The following is an 18322-nucleotide window of genomic DNA, read 5'->3' as shown; positions in this document are numbered from 1 at the left end:
GCAAACCATTTTTACAGGTGAACTGAGACTCACAGAAATAACTTGTCCAACGACATACAGCTGGTGATAGAACCATATCTAGAATACAAATTCTACCCTTGGTGTTCCTAAAGACCTTTGTAACTATTTTTTGTAACTATTATATATGTTAGATGCATGTTAAGATGTCAGATTTTTCTCATTAGCACTAAATATGAACTTCTCCAAGAAGATCATATTGGGTGCAAGAATAGATTTTTTTTTTTTTTTTTTTTTTTTAGTCTTAAAAATAAATCAGGGGTGCCTAGGTGGCTCAGTTGGTTAAGTGTCTGACTCTTGAATTTGGTTCAGGTCATGACCCCCCAGGGTTGTGGGATCGAGCCCTGTGTTCTGCTCTGTGCTGAGCATGGAGCCTGCTTAAGATTCTTTCTCTCTCTCTCTCTCTCTCTCCACCCCCACCCCCCCGTGCCCCTCTCCCTTGCTCACACACACTCTCTCTCTAAAATAATAAGTAAAATAAAATAAAATAAAATAAACCATTCTGGTAAGGGATGTTGATTAATGGAAGAGGCTATGCATGGGTGGGGACAGAGTATATAGGAAATCTCTGTAACTTCTACTCAATTTCAATTTTGCTGTGAACATAAAATGGTTCTATAAAATAGTGGTTTTTTTAATTAATCAAGATTTACTAAGTTTAATATAAGGATTCAACTTGTTCTGAAGGTCAGCTGGTCACACGTCAATAACAGCAAGGATTATGTAGTCAGAAACCTAAGGAAAAAACAGAAGTTCCACAAACAGTGGGGTTTACTTCCAACACACTGTGATGCACTGGTGTTTACATGTGCCCAATTAAGTACAGGTAGGGATTATATTATTTAGTTTTAACTAAACTGACTCTCACAACATGGAGAAGTAGCTTTAAAAAAATTCCTGCAAAGACTGCAACGATAATAACTACACAAGTACAAGCCAACAAATTGCAGGGCTAAGACTCTTAGCTAGTACAAGCTATTCTTCAACCACATCACAATGTAAAATAATCTAGTCAGTCAATCACAACGCTCTGACCAGAAATTATTACTTGAGAATAAAAAAGTACTATTAACAGAAAGTATTAAGATTGTTCATTTTTCTCATCTTTTTTAAACACCTAGTTTATGTAACATTAGTATTCTATTATACTAATATCATACTGGCACACGCATATAACTTATAAACATTCAAGCACATATTAAAGGTGCATGCACAAGGTTTCACTGGGAGAGGGGCACACTAAAAAATTTTTGAATATCCACTGCTTAAAGCACAGATTAAATCTTTTTCCCCTATAGGACAATGATCAATCTTCAGTTTGCCAGGCCCAGTATATTAGGCTGCAAGATGCCTCCCAGAGATATTCCAGTCCTAATCCCTGAATATGTTACTTTACGTGCTAAAATAGTCTTTGCAGATGTGATTAAATTAAGGATTTTGAGATGGGGATATAATCCTCGATTGTCTGGGTGGACCCAATGTAATCACAAAAATGCTTGAAAAAGGAAGCAGGAGGATCAGTCCACAACAGATGTGAGGACTGAAGCTAGAGGTTAGGATGATATGAGGAAGGAGTCATAGAACACAGGTAGCCCTGGAAGCTGAAAAGGTTCAAGAAACAGATTCTTTTCTTTTCTTTTTAATTTTTTTTATTCTTTATTTTTGAGAGAGAGACAGAGAGACAGTGCGAGCAGGGGAAGAACAGAGAGAGAGGGAGACACAGAATCTGAAGCAGGCTCCAGGCTCTGAGCTGTCAGCACAGAGCCCAACACAGGCCTCAAACTCACAGTGAGATCATGACCTGAACCGAAGTCGGACGCTTAACCCACTGAACCACCCAGGCGCCCCAAGAAACAGATTCTTTATCTCAAAGACTTCAGAAGGAACCAACTCTGTTGACACCTTGACTTAAGCCCAGTTAAGACTTATTTTGGACTTCTGGGGTGCCTGGGTGGCTCAGTCGGTTGAGCGTCTGACCTCAGCTCAGGTCATGATCTAGCGGTCCATAATTTCGAGCCCCGCGTTGGGTTCTGTGCTGACAGTTCGGAGCCTGGAGCCTGGAGCCTGGAGCCTGCTTTGGATTCTGTGTCTCCCTCTCTCTCTTCCCCTACCCCACTCATATTCTCTCTCTCTCTCTCTGTCAAAAGTGAATAAACATTAAAAAAAAATTTTAATATTAAAAAAAAGACTTAATTTGGACTTCTAACCCCAGAACTGTAAGATTATAAATGTATGCTGTTTTAAGGCACTAAATTTTTGACAACTTGTCACAGCAGCAGTAGGAAATCATACAGGGAATTCCTGGGACATAGGACTTTGAGAAAACCAGGATTAAGTTGGTTACCCTATTTTGAGGTTTTCAATGCCCATAACAATGTATGATACATAATGAACATGAGAAAAATCTTTGTTGAATATTTTATGATGAAATATATAGATAATATACCCTTACTATTTTATAAAGATCTGTCATACATATGATCTCATTTCATCCTTTAACAATCCCATGAGGCGTGAATGAATTATTTTCCTACTTTTAGGATATACGAATTAAGGTTCTAATAAATTACATACAATGTGTAAGGACACATATCTAGTAAGCAATGGAGCCATACCTGGAATACAGGCCTTCTGACCTTTGACAACAGTCAGGATCCTCTACCGCGAGTCAGGCTGCCTGGATTCCAATCTAAGCTCCTAAACTTTGCCAAATTACTTAACTTTCCTACTTCCTTAACTATAAAATGAAAAATGAGGTTTACAATAATACTTACCTCATAGGGTTGCTGTGAAGAGTGAATGTGCTAAAATGTGTAAAGTACACATCATAAACTAGACACAGAGATAGATGACAATAAATATCAGCTATCATTATAACTCTGTACTGCAGGTACAGTACATTTATACCTAAAATACTCTGTAGTACTTGATAAAGAACCACATAATATATGCAAAAGTAAAAAAGAGCAACCAGAATGAATGGTAAGATGGAAGGATGGGTTTCGTATGAAAGTACTCTAAGGTTAGGACTCCAGGCTGAAAAGACAAAAGGAGAAGGGCGACATAACCGAGACCTATAAAAATGTGAGAGTATAAACAAGGAGATAACAAAATTCAGTTATACTGGAGAAGGGAGGAGAACCTTAGAAACTAGAGTACTGTAGTATGAGCACACAGCATTCATAAATTACAAAACGATACAATGTAAAAAAGAAACGAATCACAGAATTTGAGACAATTTATGAATGACAAAGAAGACAAAAATGGCTACTAAGAGGAGCTTAACTCTTCTGTAAACATCTGTTGAACACCACAATGGCTTACCATATCTATTACTGGTAAAGGGGGAATAGAGATGTTGGGAAATGACATACAGACCACATGGTAGCAAGAATTAGACCTTCAGTTGAATCAGTGCAATAATTTCAATATTTCATTATGTCTCAAAGACATAACATACCCTCTGCCCATCGCTACCATGTACCATTGCTCTTCTCCAATCGCATCATCACCCTACCAAGAAAATCTCAAGTCTAAATGCCCTCTTTTCAATGCCCTTTTAATGGCTTCAGTAAAGAATAATTAAAATATCCCTAAATTTGGCAGTCCAAACTAATCTCAAAATATACTACCTCAATTGTTTCTTAACCTAAAGTTTCTTAAACTTTTCACTCTTTATTGAAACCCTCAACATCTATTCTTCACTGTGAGAGTCAACACACTTTACAGAACTTTATGACTACTACTTTCAATACTAAGCTGACTGATTTTTTTCCCCCCTGACAGGTCATGATATTCTCACTACTGCTAATGAATAAAGCTGAGAAACCATACTTAAGTAAGCCTAAACAAAAGATAGCCAGAAGTTACACCAAGTAACAGAAGCATGGTTAATTTAAATACACAAGCGACTTTAGAAAATACATTGTAATGTTTGATCTCATCTCTACCATCCATTAAAATTGAAGAAAAAAAAATCATGTTTAAGGATACAAACTTGCAACTAACAGATAACTAAGTCCTGAAGATTTGGTGTGGGATATAGTGCATGTAGACAATGATATTGTATGACAATCATTAAACTTACTCTGAGACTAGGTCTTAACTACTCTGACCACAAAAAAGAAATGATCATTTTACAGGACAGGATAAATGTAGTAACTATCACTACAATGGCAATCAAATGACAATATACAAACGTACACCTTTACACAATGCTACATGTCAAATATGTTTCAATTTAAAAAAATCAGAGATACTGATACATTTTTAAACTTGAATGAAAAGCATACCCTTTGTCCTAGGAGCCTTTTCAGAAAGTGCTGGCGAAGAATAACATGGTATAAAGATGGGCAAAATCAAGGACAAAGAGGAAAGAAACGACGTATAACCCATACACTACCAAGCAGCCCCCAGGAAAAGGTGGATAGGAGCAAAAGGGCTTGGTATCTCACCCGCAAATTTAAACTTAAAATGCGGTGAGTGGACTCATCTCCTGCGTGCACTTCTTCATACCCAACATGATACTAACAAGCAGAAAGAGGGAAGGACAGTGCTCCTGTTAAAAGGGTTTGGAATTAAAGTCAAAAGGCCAAATGTTTTATTCTGTAAAACTTCTATCAATCTTCCAATCAAAATTCCTCAGCCAGGCAAGGGCTTTCCTTTTCCTCTTATTTATTTTTTGATGTGAGCAACAACTCTCCAACTTCAGAATCTTTGGAATCCATTGGGCACCGGTAAAAATGAAGACATTATTGGTGTTTTCCAGAAATAAACAACACAAGGAACTTAGTTTATCTCGACTTTAATATAATAAACAGCAAACCACTGACTGAAGAAGCATCTTTCCAGTCAGCTAACGTCACACATCTCTGAAGAAATTCCGTCGGAGGGGGGAAATGTCTTTTCCCAGTACGATGACAGCAACCCTTTTACTGACACGCTCTTCGCGCCTCAAAGACGCCCCAATACGCCAAGGATCAACAGAAACTCCACAAACTTCAGGAACAAAGCACCCTTCCCGCCTTCAAAACACAGGGCTTATCGTCCCATTACGAGGGGACATCAGCAGAAACTGCTGTACACACGACACCTAAGACACTCTACTGAACCAACGGCTTTCCATCATCTACCTCTTGACAAAGTGCTTCATAATGTCCCCCAAAGTTTCCAGAACAGCAGCCCGAAGTGCACCCGAGGCCAAAGACAGCAAGAAACGGCCCAAACTACTGCTTGTACATTACTCTCACCCTCGTGACAATCACGTTGTTTTAAAATCGCTCGTCGGGAACACACCACATCCGACACGCTTTCTGCCCTTCTCACACTACGAAGGCGAGTGGCTGGCAGGAAAGCCGAGCAACTTACCTGGCGTCTGTCTGAGAACTGCCCAAACGCCCCACCGTCTCCCAGCGGCACCGTCACTGAGTACAAAGGCACTCAGGTGGTCCATTCTGCTCAGGCACCTTTCTCCCCCACTTTGCACCTTCTAAAACACACCGCGAACATCTCCCAGAGCACAGCCAGGCCGGCCAGCGGGAGAGTCGCGAAGTAATCCGTGTGTCGCTCCGTAAGGGCCTTGGAGACCCGCACCCTAACAGCCAAGACGATTGGGGGGGAGGGGGGGGGTGTGACCCGGGCTGCTCCCCTCGCCCCTCACGGGAAACTCCCATCTCGTCGCGGCAACTCACCAGATCAGGGAGCACAGAGACAGGCAGGAGACCAGGGCCAAGGCCCGCCGGTACTTCTTCATCTTCTCCTCCTTCTTCCCCCTGCCAGAAGGCGGCACATCCTCCCGGCAGCCGCCACTGCCGAGGCCAAGATGGAGGAGCCGGAGCAGGAGCGCGAGGATGGGACCGAGAGTCCTTAGGGCTGCGGCGCTCGGGGAGCGGCTCCTCAGCGGCTCGCGTACTGGCCGCCCTCTCCGAGGGGCCCACGGCGGCGCCGACAGGGGCGCTTCACAGGAGGACTCCTGGGACCGCCGCTGCTGCCGCAGCCGCCGGCTCGTCCGCGCCCGCCTCCTGCAGCCGCCGCCGCCGCCACTGCCGCCCCATATCCCCCCCGCCCGCCCCGGCTCTCCCTCCGTGCTGCCGGCGACCAACGGCCGCAGCGTACTCGTCTCCCAACAGCCAATCGCCGGCGGGGCCGCGCCACCTCACACACCGCTGAGCTGGAAGAAGACGCGTCACCCACGTCCCGCGGCGCTCGCGCCCCCACCAGCCCCCGCGCGGGCCACGCCCCCTCCGACGTCTCAGGCGGAGCAGCCGGAGCGGGGAGGGCACACAGCGCGAGAGCCGGTGTTGCCGCCGCCCCGCCCACCTCAAAGTCCGCGCGGTCAGTGGCTCACATTCAGGAAGTCGGAGAGGACCCTCGTGACCCTCAGCTGTCTTTTTCGCCTTGGTCCGCCCCTTCGCCCAGGGCGTGCCGAGTCCGCGCAAGGCGCCTTGGGAGTTGTAGTTTGTCCTCTGGAACGCTCCTTTCCCATTCTCTAGTCCTCATAGAATCACAGTTTTGATGGAGAGGTCTATAGTTTCACTTCTCACCGCCAGAATGACCAGCTTTGGAATTGTTACACTCAGTTTTCCTCTTTTGAGCACAGTTCGTGGGATGGCCTAGAATGACGGAGGGGAAAAAAAGCTATACTAATAAAATTTAAAAGGTGTTTTCCCGGTGTCGATGGGCCCAGCCCATCGAGTTAGGTGCTGATTGGTAGGAAGAAAGGGGTGTGCCCAGATCTCCTCTCACCTGATTGGTTGGGCGGAAAGTCTCTCGCTTCTTCTATGCCTCAGGGAAATTTCACCGTCCTGGATTCCTCTTTTGGGGCCGGTGGGGTTGGTCTGCATTCTGTTGGATTCGTGTTTCGGGTGCACAACGAAGGAGCCTGAAAGGAAAACTTGGGCTCCTGTTGAGGGAGTTGGAATTCACCGAAAGCGAGGAAGGCGGTCACGTACACACGCGTATTGCTACTGTGCGGAGCAAAAAAGTGTCTGGTTCTCAATCTTTAGTAAGGAGCAGTGTGGCCACCCTGGATTTTTATGCCACTGGGGTCCCTAAAGATCTCTCGGTAGCTGGTTTCTGCCTGAAACTCCAAAATGCTTGACCGCCTTTCGTCTCAAGACCCTCTTGTAGCTCTCTTCTCTTACATGGCAGAGAGTATAGAGGAAGAGGTATTAGCTTCTGCAAAGGGGAGAAGACGATGTTTGGCCGCTGGCCTAATGTGTTCCTTCATCTCTCAGGTGATATATTCCTTTCAGACTGACACTGACAGGAAGTTAGTCTCTACTGAGGGATACTTCTTTTATTAGATAAAGACATAAAAGTATAACTCAGTAGTGTTTTCCTTTTTATTGTTTTGGCTGTCAGAAGACTCAAAACTGTTTTCCCCAGAAAGCACCCAGACAAATGCTCTGTCTGTGCTGTGGATCATGGCATAAGGTTTAGTGTAAAAAAAAAAATGTTTGAAGCAGATATTACTTTTTAATGTTTGTTTACTTATTTATTTTGAGGAGGGGGAGGGGCAGAGAGGGAGACAGAGAATTCTGAGTGGGCTCTGCACACTGACACTGCGGAGCTTGAGGCAGGCCTCCAACCCACAAACGGTGAGATCATGACCTGAGCAGAAACAGAGAGGAGTCGAAATAGAGTCCGATGCTTAACTGACTGAACCACAGAGGTGCCCCTTAAAGCAGATATTATTAAAACATGGGCCACACATATTGCCATGTGTCATAGGGGAAAACATGAAACACCTTAGTAAAATGCCCTTCTGATGCTTAAATTTGAGCCACGAAATTTCCTTATAAACCTTTTAAGTTGAATTGTTGTTAATTGTATTCCAAGGACCTGAATGATTTAACCCATTCTAAGAGACTTGAAATAAGTCAACTGGATGTATTTAAAAAATTCTATAAATGGTGATTTGCTTCCAGAGGAGTTTACCCTAAACTAATTTTCCTGGCAATAATTAGGTGGCAGTTCCAATGATCTATTGATACCACTCTTAGTATATAACAATAAGATCCTTTCGTCTCTATTTCTCCTTACAATAGGTGTGCATTTATTTGCTCAAGAGCAGTAGCAAATGATGATATGAAAGTTAAAAAGAAGATAGGGACAACAGAAAGATGGGGATTATTTGACATTCTTTACCATGTTAGGCACCCTTTTCCTTTCGTTCCAGGAATTACTTTATTCAGGATAAGGAACAGTTGCTCTTCAGGTGATCCTCAGTAGAGTACAGCCAAGGAAGTCCTATGAGAATACATGCTTATCTTGGGGCGCCTGGGTGGCTTAGTCGGTTGAGCATCCGACTTCCGCTCAGGTCATGGTCTCGCGGTTTGTGAGTTCGAGCCCTGCATAAGGCTCTGTTCTGACAGCTCAGAGCCTGGAGCCTGCCTCAGATTCTGTGTCTCCCTCTCTCTCTGCCGCTCCCCTGTTCATGCTCTGTCTCTCTCTCTCTCTCAAAAATAAATAAACATTAAAAAAAAAAAAAAGAATAGATGCTTATCTCAAGGCTGGCAAGTTATCAGGCACCTTTTCAATCCCCTTTCTCCAAACCACAAGCCCACCCACTACTTTTCCACAGGTCCCTACAATGATCTTTTCTTTTTTTTTTTTTTTCCTCTTTTTTTTAAATGTTTTTATTCATTAATTTTTTTTGAGACACACACACACACACAAACACACACACACACAAAGTGTGAGTAAAGGAGGGGTAGAGAGAGAGAGGGAGGCACAGAATCTGAAGCAGGCTCCAGGCTCTGAGCTGTCAGCACAGAGCCCAAAATGGGGCTCCAACTCTCACGACTGTGAGATCGTGACCTGAGCCGAAGTCAGATGCTTAACTGACTGAGCCACCCAGGCACCCCCCCTAGAATGATCTTCTAAAATATACAGCTGGTAGAGAGAATTCTCCTCCCCTTCTTTCCTTCCTTCCTTCCTTTGTTCCTTCCTTCCTTCTTTCTTCCTATTCCTACTGTTGGGCTTTATTGATACCCCTGTGGTAGGGTTGCCTTTCACCTATTCAATCATTAGCTTTATTTCAATCAATCAATATTATTTTTTCTTTCTGCCAGTTTCATTTCCATAGCTCTGTGGTAAGGCGTAGTCTTCAGTTCTCTGAGCTTTTTCTTTTTTTGGATACTTCATAATTCCAGTTATTAGCTATACTATTGACTCCCAGGTCTATAGCCAACCTCTCTTCAAGTAGTTGCTTGACATGACATTTAGATATTCTACCATAACTGCAAATTTCCCTCAGTAAAATAGAACTCATCTTCCCCATAAATTAGGTTCTTCACCTGACTTTCTATTTATGATAGTTTGTCCTTGTTTTAAGACTTCAGATAGTGAGAATAAGTGAAGTTCCATGGAGGTGAACTTTGAAAACCTGGATGTTTTCTACATGGTTGTTAAATAAAGGAAAAAAATATGTTATGACTCAATAGATAAATATAACGAGAAAATTAACTTGAATTACAAAATAAATTTAGTATAGAAAAATGCTACCATATTTAAAGCACAACATATGCCAAAGAATGGCAAAGAATATAGAAAACATGTATGTAATCTTTAAGACGTGGGCTAAGTAACCACCATCTACCACCTCTTAACTATACCACAAGGGTACTCAACCAGGGGCAATTTTTCCCCTTGGGGTGGGTATGGGGGAATGGCAACATTTAGAGACATTTTTGGTTGTTGCAAGGGAGGAAGTGCCACATCTAGCGGATAGAAATCAGAGATGCTACATCCTACAATGCACAAGACAAAAAATTATTTGGCCCAGAAAGTCAAAAGTGCAAAGCTTGAGGAAACTCTGCCATAACAGAATCTCCCAAGTCAATAAAGCCTGTAACTAACTGACCACGCATGTGCACGGCAGATCCTAGGATTATTCCAGAAGTCACCAAGGACTAAACTGCCTGATGAACATGAGTTCTTCATTCCTAAACATGGTCGGAAAAACTCTGGACAGCTCAAGTCTCTGCCCTGATGAAAGATCAGATACTCTGCTGATAGTGAGAAAGAACAAGCAGATCTCAGAAAAGGAGCCAACACCTCTGGCCATCTCCCTTTACCATTATTCACATGTAAATCATATTTAAGAAGCCCCTGAGAAAAGATATTTGTCCAGTTTAAGTTGGTGACATTCGATAGGGGAGCCATGGCATATTTTGAGTTGAAATGCTGTCTGCCTCTTTCAATGCTGAGATACTATGTATCTCTAAGAGGAACAGGTGAGGCTCAATGATATCAGCTGCTTCCAGAGTGAAAGCCAGTTAGGACAAAAGTCCCCTTGAAATCAGTGAAAGAAAGGTCAGGGATTTGAGAAAAGACGAATAGGCAATAAGAGGGACTAAACCAGTTGAAAAGAAGTATGAATGTGGAAATCAGCACTTAAGATGTTAACTACATGTAGATACAGTACAGAATTTTCTCCCTGTTTGTCCCCACTCCATTTGTTGCTGCTTTCTTTGAGTGTGTGTAGCCATGTGCACAAAATACCTTATATCTGTTTTATTTAGTTACTCCTTATTTAAAGAGAGCCTAAACTATTTTGTCAAATCTATCTTAACAAAGCACTGACAATGTGGCCGCTTCAGGAGGTAAAGGTAGAACTAGGAGGAAGATAAACTAAATAAACTCCTTCTCTAGGACAGCCTGAGAACTCAGTCCCTTAACAGACAGAGGAATCAAAAACTGCAATGTTGGCTTGTTCACTTCTGTTTATACTGCAAGCAACAGAATATAACATTTCCCTTTAAAAAATATTCTACTTTATGATCCCAAATTTAATCTTCTATCACTGGCTAATATGTGTCTATTTTGAGGGTACATGAGTTTCAGTAGGCTAATAATGGAATCAGCCAGAGGAAGGATAACTCAGGAAGTGGGTGATAGAAAGGAAGAAATCAAAGATGGTTTCTAGGACAGAGTGCGGTCTTCACATAAATAGGAAAGTGGGGAGTTGCAGGTTTGCAGGGAAGTTTAGTTTGGTAGTTTAGTATTGAATATTTGGAGTTCTGGTACAGTATTTAGCAAGAGTTTACAAATACAAGGGGCGCCTAGGTGGCTCAGTCGGTTAAGTGTCCGACTTCGGTCATGATCTCGCCGTCTGTGGGTTCGAGCCCTGCGTCTGGCTCTGTGCTGACAGCTCAGAGCATGGAGCCTGCTTCAGATTCTGTGTCTCCTTCTCTCTCCGCCCCTCCCACACTTGCGCTCTGTCTCTGTCTCTCAATAATAAGTAAACATTAAAAAAAAAAGAGTTTACAAATACAAGATTCCAAAGAGGGAGAGAAAAGCAGCAACTGAAGACAACATATTGGGGGCTCTCGCTGCTGTGTCCTTCAGTACCTGCTGAATACGTCTCAGATGAAGCTTCCTAAAACATTACCTACATCACGTCCTTGTTTTGATAACAAAAATCTCCCTTAGATCTTACATATCTGTTGAATAAAGTTTTGCCTTCTTGGCCTGGCATTTGAAGCTTTCCATAATCCAACTCAGCTGAGGGTTCAAGACTTATCCTCCACTATTTCCTTTCGTGTCTCAACCTTCTCACCAAACTCTACTGCTTGCCATCTCCTGAAACACCTGTGTTCTCTGTTCTCATGACGTCTGTCTCTCTGAGCAGTGTATAAATTCCTTATGCACGAGGTCATGTGTTATATATACATAAAACACAACGAGTTTTGTTTTATTACAGGAGCCCAAGAAATACGTTTTAACTTCTATTACTTCGTGTGTCTACTGATACTGAGTTACAATTTGCCCTGTAGTTGGAATTCCTGTGAATACCAAGCCCCTAGGATAGGAAGGTTGAGGCAACTATGTAACAAACTAGCCCCTAGCCAACTATCTCTTCCACTACAAATAGCCAAGTTATTTTTGTTTAGCATAACACTGTTTGACTTGTATGGGGCTAGAATTTTTCAGGTTTAAATTACCCCTGAATAACCTGGAGAAATAATGTGTTCAACAAATATTTACTGAGCCTTTCTCCTGTGAAAGGTACTGCAACAGTTTTTGCCTCCAGGAAATTCACAGTACCTTAGCAAGTTTCTTAACCTTCTGGTGATGCCCATGGATTCCTTCTCAGAATGCTTATAAAGGTGTAAAATAAAATAATTGATTACAAATGAAACCAATTATCGTGAAATATAATTATCAAAATATTACAAAACAAATTTGTGACATGGCAACACATATGCTTTTTAAAAATGCTAAATAACAAGACCTGGTGGCAGGTCTAGTAACTTCAATAATTCCAAAACACTGATGAGTATAAAAGATATTTCAAGCGTCCTATAGTATGTATAATGTGATATGAAAATATCTGAGTTTTCATTAGTGACAAAGCTATAGATATTGTTAATACTGTTAAGATTACTTATCTTATATATTTGTAAGAGGAAATTCTAAATTTCAGCAAGAAGTCACTGAAAATAAAGATGTAATTATTTTTCCACCCAAGTTCATGGACCAGTGAATTGTATACATGGATCCCAGGTTGGGAAGCACTCCACTAGGGCAAAGTTTTTGTTTTTGTTTTAATTAAAAAAAAATTTTACTGTTTATTTTTGAGAGGACAGAGACAGAGAGACAGAGTGCAAGCAGGGGAGGGGCAGAGAGAGCTGTCAGCACAGAGCTGGATGTGGGGCTTGAACTCACAGACCGCGAGATCATGACCTGAACTGAAGTTAGACACTTAATCCATTAAGCCACCCAGGGGCCCTTAGGGCAATGTATTTTAAATTGTAGTTCACAACTCATTAGAGAGTAAAGCAATCAATTTTTAGGAAGCCCATCAGTACTTTTTAAAAAGCAAAAGACAATAATTTAAAAAATATCAGAGTGTGTCTCAGTAAGAGGAAATATTTTTTCAGGTACTCTTGCTTCAATGATATATATATGTGTGTATAATATAAATTGTTTATAATATAAATTGTGGGTGTCACAAGATTTTAGGGGAAAAGAAAACTTTTTTTTTTCTTTTGAGGAAATTATAAGAAGGACTTGAAGGAGAAGGAAGATTTGAGGTGGACCATGACAGACGACTAGAATTTTCACAGATATATGAGAAGCTATCTCAAGTATGGAGAACAATACATCCTAGAATCTAATTAAAAACTACCTTAACAATCATCATATGTCTTCTTTTTTTTTTAATTTTTCTAAGGTTTTATTTATTTTTGGGTGTGAGGGTATGGGTGGGGAGGGACAGAAATAGAGAGGGGAACAGAAGATCCAAAGCAGGCTCTGCACTGACAGCAGCAAACCCGATGCAGGACTTGAACTCACAAACTGCGAGATCATGACCTGTGCCAATGTCAGATGCTCAACCAACTGAGCCACCCAGGCGCTCCATATACCCTCTATTTTTGTTTGACACTTGTTTCGTATTTGGTATGATATAAACAGTGATGGTGAGCTCTAATCAAATCAAATAAATAGATATTTGTTAAACTCATATAAAATGCCTCACTTTAGGTCATGTGATGATTTTAAAGAGAAGTCAAGGCATCGAAGAACATTAAAATAACAAAGTATGGTGCAAGTACAGAGTGCAAGTGAGTTTAAGATAATTAACTTGGGTAGAGATAATGCAAGTGAGCCATTATTTTTACTTTCAGAATGCTCATAAAACAACAGGAAAAGATTTGTTTGTTTGCAGATAAAGCCATAAGAACAGGGCCAAGCAGATGAAGGGACTAGAAGAACAAGGCTTTGAAGCTGGAAAGCAGATAGGAAATGACTTCCTAAAGTAGTCATATGTTCATCTTCCAAGAACAATCCTGGTTTACCCGTATTAATAGTGCTGGAATAATTAATAATAGTATCAGCTTTTACTTTCAAATGTGTTCTGGTTTGAACAATAAATAATATAATCATTCTCAACACAGAAGACATGAGAAAACTGAGTCCTAATTTAGCAATAGGAAATGGCAAAAACTGACCCAACTTGTGATATAGAATCCCCAAAAAGCTAATTTGGGAAATGATAGCACCAAGTACCACTGGAAGTGAGGTTAAAGGTGTATGTGTTTGTTGATGGTGGTAGTGGGGAAGGGGTTGCAAATTAAGAAATAGAGAAATAAGTTCCTTTTTAAAATGTTTTAATATTTTTCCATTCTGTCCATCTATACTGAATATATGGAACAGAGGACACAAGTCTGCTATGATGTTTCCATTTTCCAGGTGTTCCATTCAGTCACTAGACTTGAAAATTGGAAGAGAATGTGAGAAGTGAATAAAATGTGGAGATGTGGGGCAAATGGACACTTCTCTAAGGATTACTTGTCTCTTTCAGAATAAGAGAGTTTCTAGAACTTTCTTTGCTGCCCCTGCCTTCAGAACCACCTATTTAATGTTTAATATGTAATCTTTTCGTTGCCCGATATTTTCTTCTTCCCTCTGTTATTTACATCTATTTTAAAATCATCTTTCTAATCATTCCATAAAGTGAAGCAATTATCTGGATAATTGAGGAACACTTACTTTGCCTCCAATTGTTCAGTCAATATCCTGTTTTGGGGCCTGAACTGTGAAAATCATTATATGGATCAAGTCATTTTTACCCTTCATTTTGCACAGGGAGAGAATGTGATATTAAAGTGTATCAGTCTGGAAACCGTCAAAGGACCTGCATGACTGAGATTTTAGGTAAACTGCTATCAAAGAGCCTTTGCTGTTTCCTTCCATTGTGCAACTTTCAGTTCCTTACACTGAAATCACGCAAACAATTGAACTCTTTGGGAAAGTCCATCCCATAGGAAAGCATTAAACATTAATCATTTCACATCACCAAATAATTAATGAAGGGTAACAGTGACGTTTCTAGGGAAGGTTAAGAACCTGTTGAGAATATAGAATACAGAAACTTTGTGTAAGCTAACTCGAAAGTCAGTCTCGAAAGTCAGACTTCCCTATGAAGTCTGATCCTGTTGCAGAACCCTCCTTTGCAACCCCTCCTTTTTGTGAACTTCCGGAGCATGGATTATTATCTTCTCGCTTGCACTACGGTTAGTGTGTCCTCCCCTGGAGGGACAGGAAATGTATCTTCTTTCATCTCTGTATCCTCCACAGCATTTGGCATTATTCTTGGCACAAAGGAGCCATTCAATCAAATGTAACTGCGAGGATGATCATGATCGTGATGGCGATGATTCAAGAGACGGGATATTTAAGTGTTTTGAGCATCTTCTACACAGAATTAAAGCTTTTATGTGCATTCTTTCATTCAAAACTAAAACCAAAAAACCCCAAGTCTAGAATTGAGCCCTGCAATCCTTGTTATATAACTTGTGAGATGGGATATTGAAGTCTGACGTATTTGAATGCTTAGAAACATTCAGCCCTAATTGGACTTTATCAGGATTGTCAGTAGTTATAGTCCAGTCTCCCAAGATGCAATGGGAAAGAAAAATTACAGCCTAAGGAGTTTGAAAGGAAAAACAAATGCTTATTTTGAAGAATAAGGATGGGGAAGAAGTGATTTGTGATCACTATAAGTAGAATTTAAATTTTACATCCTTTAAGATAATTTTGTTTAACCTTAAACATTGCACGCTTTTATTTTTTTTAAAGTGATCTCTGCACCCAACATGGGGCTTAAACTCACCACCCTGAGATCAACAGTCAGATGCTCTACCAACTAAGCCAGTCAAGCGCCCCTAAATATCACATATTTCTAATTTCACCTTTTTTCAGAACCTACTAATAAGCTAAAAATTTAATGTGATGCATTTATCTGCACAATTACAATAAACTATATCTACTCTTCAGTCAGAAACTCATATTTGCTGGGAAAAAAACCCTTAATAGATGGACAGAATATTTTAAAGTAGTTTCTTTTTTATTAATTTTATTTTATTAATTTCTTTTTTTACATTGCAATGTGGCCAGTGTAGATTTAATCTGTGAAAGGTGCACAAAATACCTAATTAACTATTAGCTAATAGCTAATTACCTATTTCTTTTCTTTTACCTGCACGAGTAGTTCTTTGGGCTTTTGCTCCACTGTGGTCAATTGCAATTTCTCCTAAATCTCAATTTCCCATATTTTCCTTATAGTAGAATCCTCTGTAAAAGTATAGTTTCCTAACTCCACCCTAGATCCACAGAATCAGAATCTTCAGGAGACTGGGAAATCTTTACTTAACAGATGACTTTTATGGTCAGATGAGTTAGGAAATACTGTTCTGAAACATTCCTCTGGTCTCCTTGAGACAATATTTTCACAAGACTAAATAAAACATCTCCATTGTTCTGTACTACAAGTGTGGCTACAGGAAAGCTCAGTAAACACTATTCTGCACCACTGCTCTGATTGACAACTCACATTCACGTTTTAGGGTGAAAAATGAAATGTATTATATATATGGATCTCTTCTGACTCCCTCAACACAACAAGGAAACTTTGTGAGAGCAGAGTATCATTTTTTTATTTCACCTGTGCTCCTCACAGACCTAACATAGGCACATAGTAAGTGTGAAATACGTATTTCTTGAGTCAAAAATAAATCAAATTGTATATTATTGACAAAGCAGGAAGCTAATGATAATTATGTTGGCTGAATTCATTTTGTTGTTGCGTGGAGGTCACTCTGCTATCTTCTGCCCACCAAGACCCAACTACTATCATCCAAGATTTCCCACTTGGTAAAGGTGAATGGAAAATACTAGAAAAGCTCTTGCCATCAGTCCTCTCTCCCTCATGCATTCCTTCTCTCCTGCTTTTTCCCCCCAATCTCCTTCTGTTGAGTCTGTTTTGTCCTCTCACACCCAAGTAATGGCTTTATTTACCAATATAGAATGTCAACTTCAATGAGACAGTCACTCTCTCAGCAAAACTTTCTTGTCTTGGTCAGCATATTAATAAAATAAACAGTATTTCTCAATCTATAAACCAAACCATTTCAATGATGAAGGTGGGACATGTCATTCTCTAGTGGGAAAGCAACTTGCAGCAGATACTGGGTGTCACTGAACCAAGAGGTCTCTTGCCATCTGAAACAGCTCTGGGCCTGAAGATTTGTGGCTCATCTGGCCTTTCCGGCAATCACTGGGTGCAACTGGCCTAGTTGCAAGAGAAAGTGTGACAATGGCTGTGGTAGATTGTGTTGTCCGAAAATTCTCACCAAAATTTTTCCAGTCCCATATGCTCTTCTGGAACCTTGTCACTTCCCCATCAAGAGACAGTCTGTCTCTCCTCCCCTTGAAACTAGAGGAGGGGCAGCATGGGCTTTGTGACTCCTTTGACAAATAGAATGTGTTGAAAGGTTGTGTGATTTCCAAAGCTCAGTCATAAAAGATCATAAAAGGAGATACGGCTCTGCCTGGATATGTCTCTTTCTTGGACACTCACCCTTCAAAAATGGCCTCCATATTATAAGTGAGCCCAGGTGATATGGAAAGGGCACATGTACATATTCTGACTGACAGCCTCAGTTTCTGTTCCAGTCAACAGCCATCATCTCCTGCCAGAGGTGAGGGAATGAGCCTTCAGATAATTCCGGCCTCCAGCTGTCAAGTTACCCCAAACCTTTTGATCTTCCAGCTGAGGGCTCAGACATTATGGAGCAAAGACAAACCATCCCCCTGTGCCCTCTGTACACCTGACCCACAAAACCCTTAAGCATAATTGTTTTACACAACAAAGTTTTGGGATAATTTTATCATACAGAAGGTAATGGGAACAGTGGCTAATTTGATAAAAGGAACAGAATACAAAGGTTACCTAACCTTTGCCGAACAAAGTATTAATCACGGAAATATGCCCCCACATTTCTGTGAGAAAAACAAAAATAATAATCCAGTGCTGTGTTGTAAGCATAAGCTAGGAGAGATAATCCTGTCTTCCCGTCAGAAGGTTTATGAGCCAAATGCTGATAGGAAATTGATACATTATTTTAAGTTTTATTAAACACTATTTTTTAAAATTAGCGATACTTAATTTGGAAAATACAAACACCAAGAAAACAATAATTCCACTGCTCAAAACCATCCACAGCGAATTTTTTTCTGTATTTCTTTTCTTTCTCTAAGCATCTGGTTTTAAACATGATCAAGATTCCATTACTGATGCAAAATTTTAATAACATATACAGTCTTTTCATCCTCTTCTTAGCTTAGTTCCTTCCGTCAGAAGGGCCCTGTGCTTCTCTTTCCTGCACAGCTGGAGATCCTCCTCCCCTGGGAAGCCTTCCAGGACCACCCAACCCACAGAGATGTCTACCTCAAAATTGTAGCACTAATTGCCAGCACTTATTGCTGTATAATCACATATTGCCTCATTAAATTG

General features: G+C 40.7%; 1 protein-coding gene across 3 annotated transcripts in view; it reads right to left on the bottom strand.

Annotated features, from left to right (window-relative positions):
* SUCO (SUN domain containing ossification factor) overlaps nucleotides 1-5870 on the bottom strand; it is a 91062-nt gene extending 85192 nt beyond the window's left edge. For all 3 annotated transcript variants that reach the window (XR_006198728.1, XM_042924846.1, XM_042924845.1), the window contains exon 1: nucleotides 5709-5870. Coding sequence is in view for 2 of the 3 variants with exons in the window: in XM_042924846.1 (XP_042780780.1) it covers nucleotides 5709-5770 (62 nt within the window). In the remaining variant the exon portion in view is untranslated. The remainder of the gene's footprint in view (nucleotides 1-5708) is intronic.
* Between the last annotated feature and the right edge of the window lie 12452 nt (nucleotides 5871-18322).

This window comes from Panthera leo, chromosome F3 (genome assembly GCF_018350215.1).
Source record: "Panthera leo isolate Ple1 chromosome F3, P.leo_Ple1_pat1.1, whole genome shotgun sequence".
Taxonomy (NCBI): domain Eukaryota; kingdom Metazoa; phylum Chordata; class Mammalia; order Carnivora; family Felidae; genus Panthera; species Panthera leo.
This window is presented reverse-complemented; position numbering and strand designations above follow the sequence as displayed.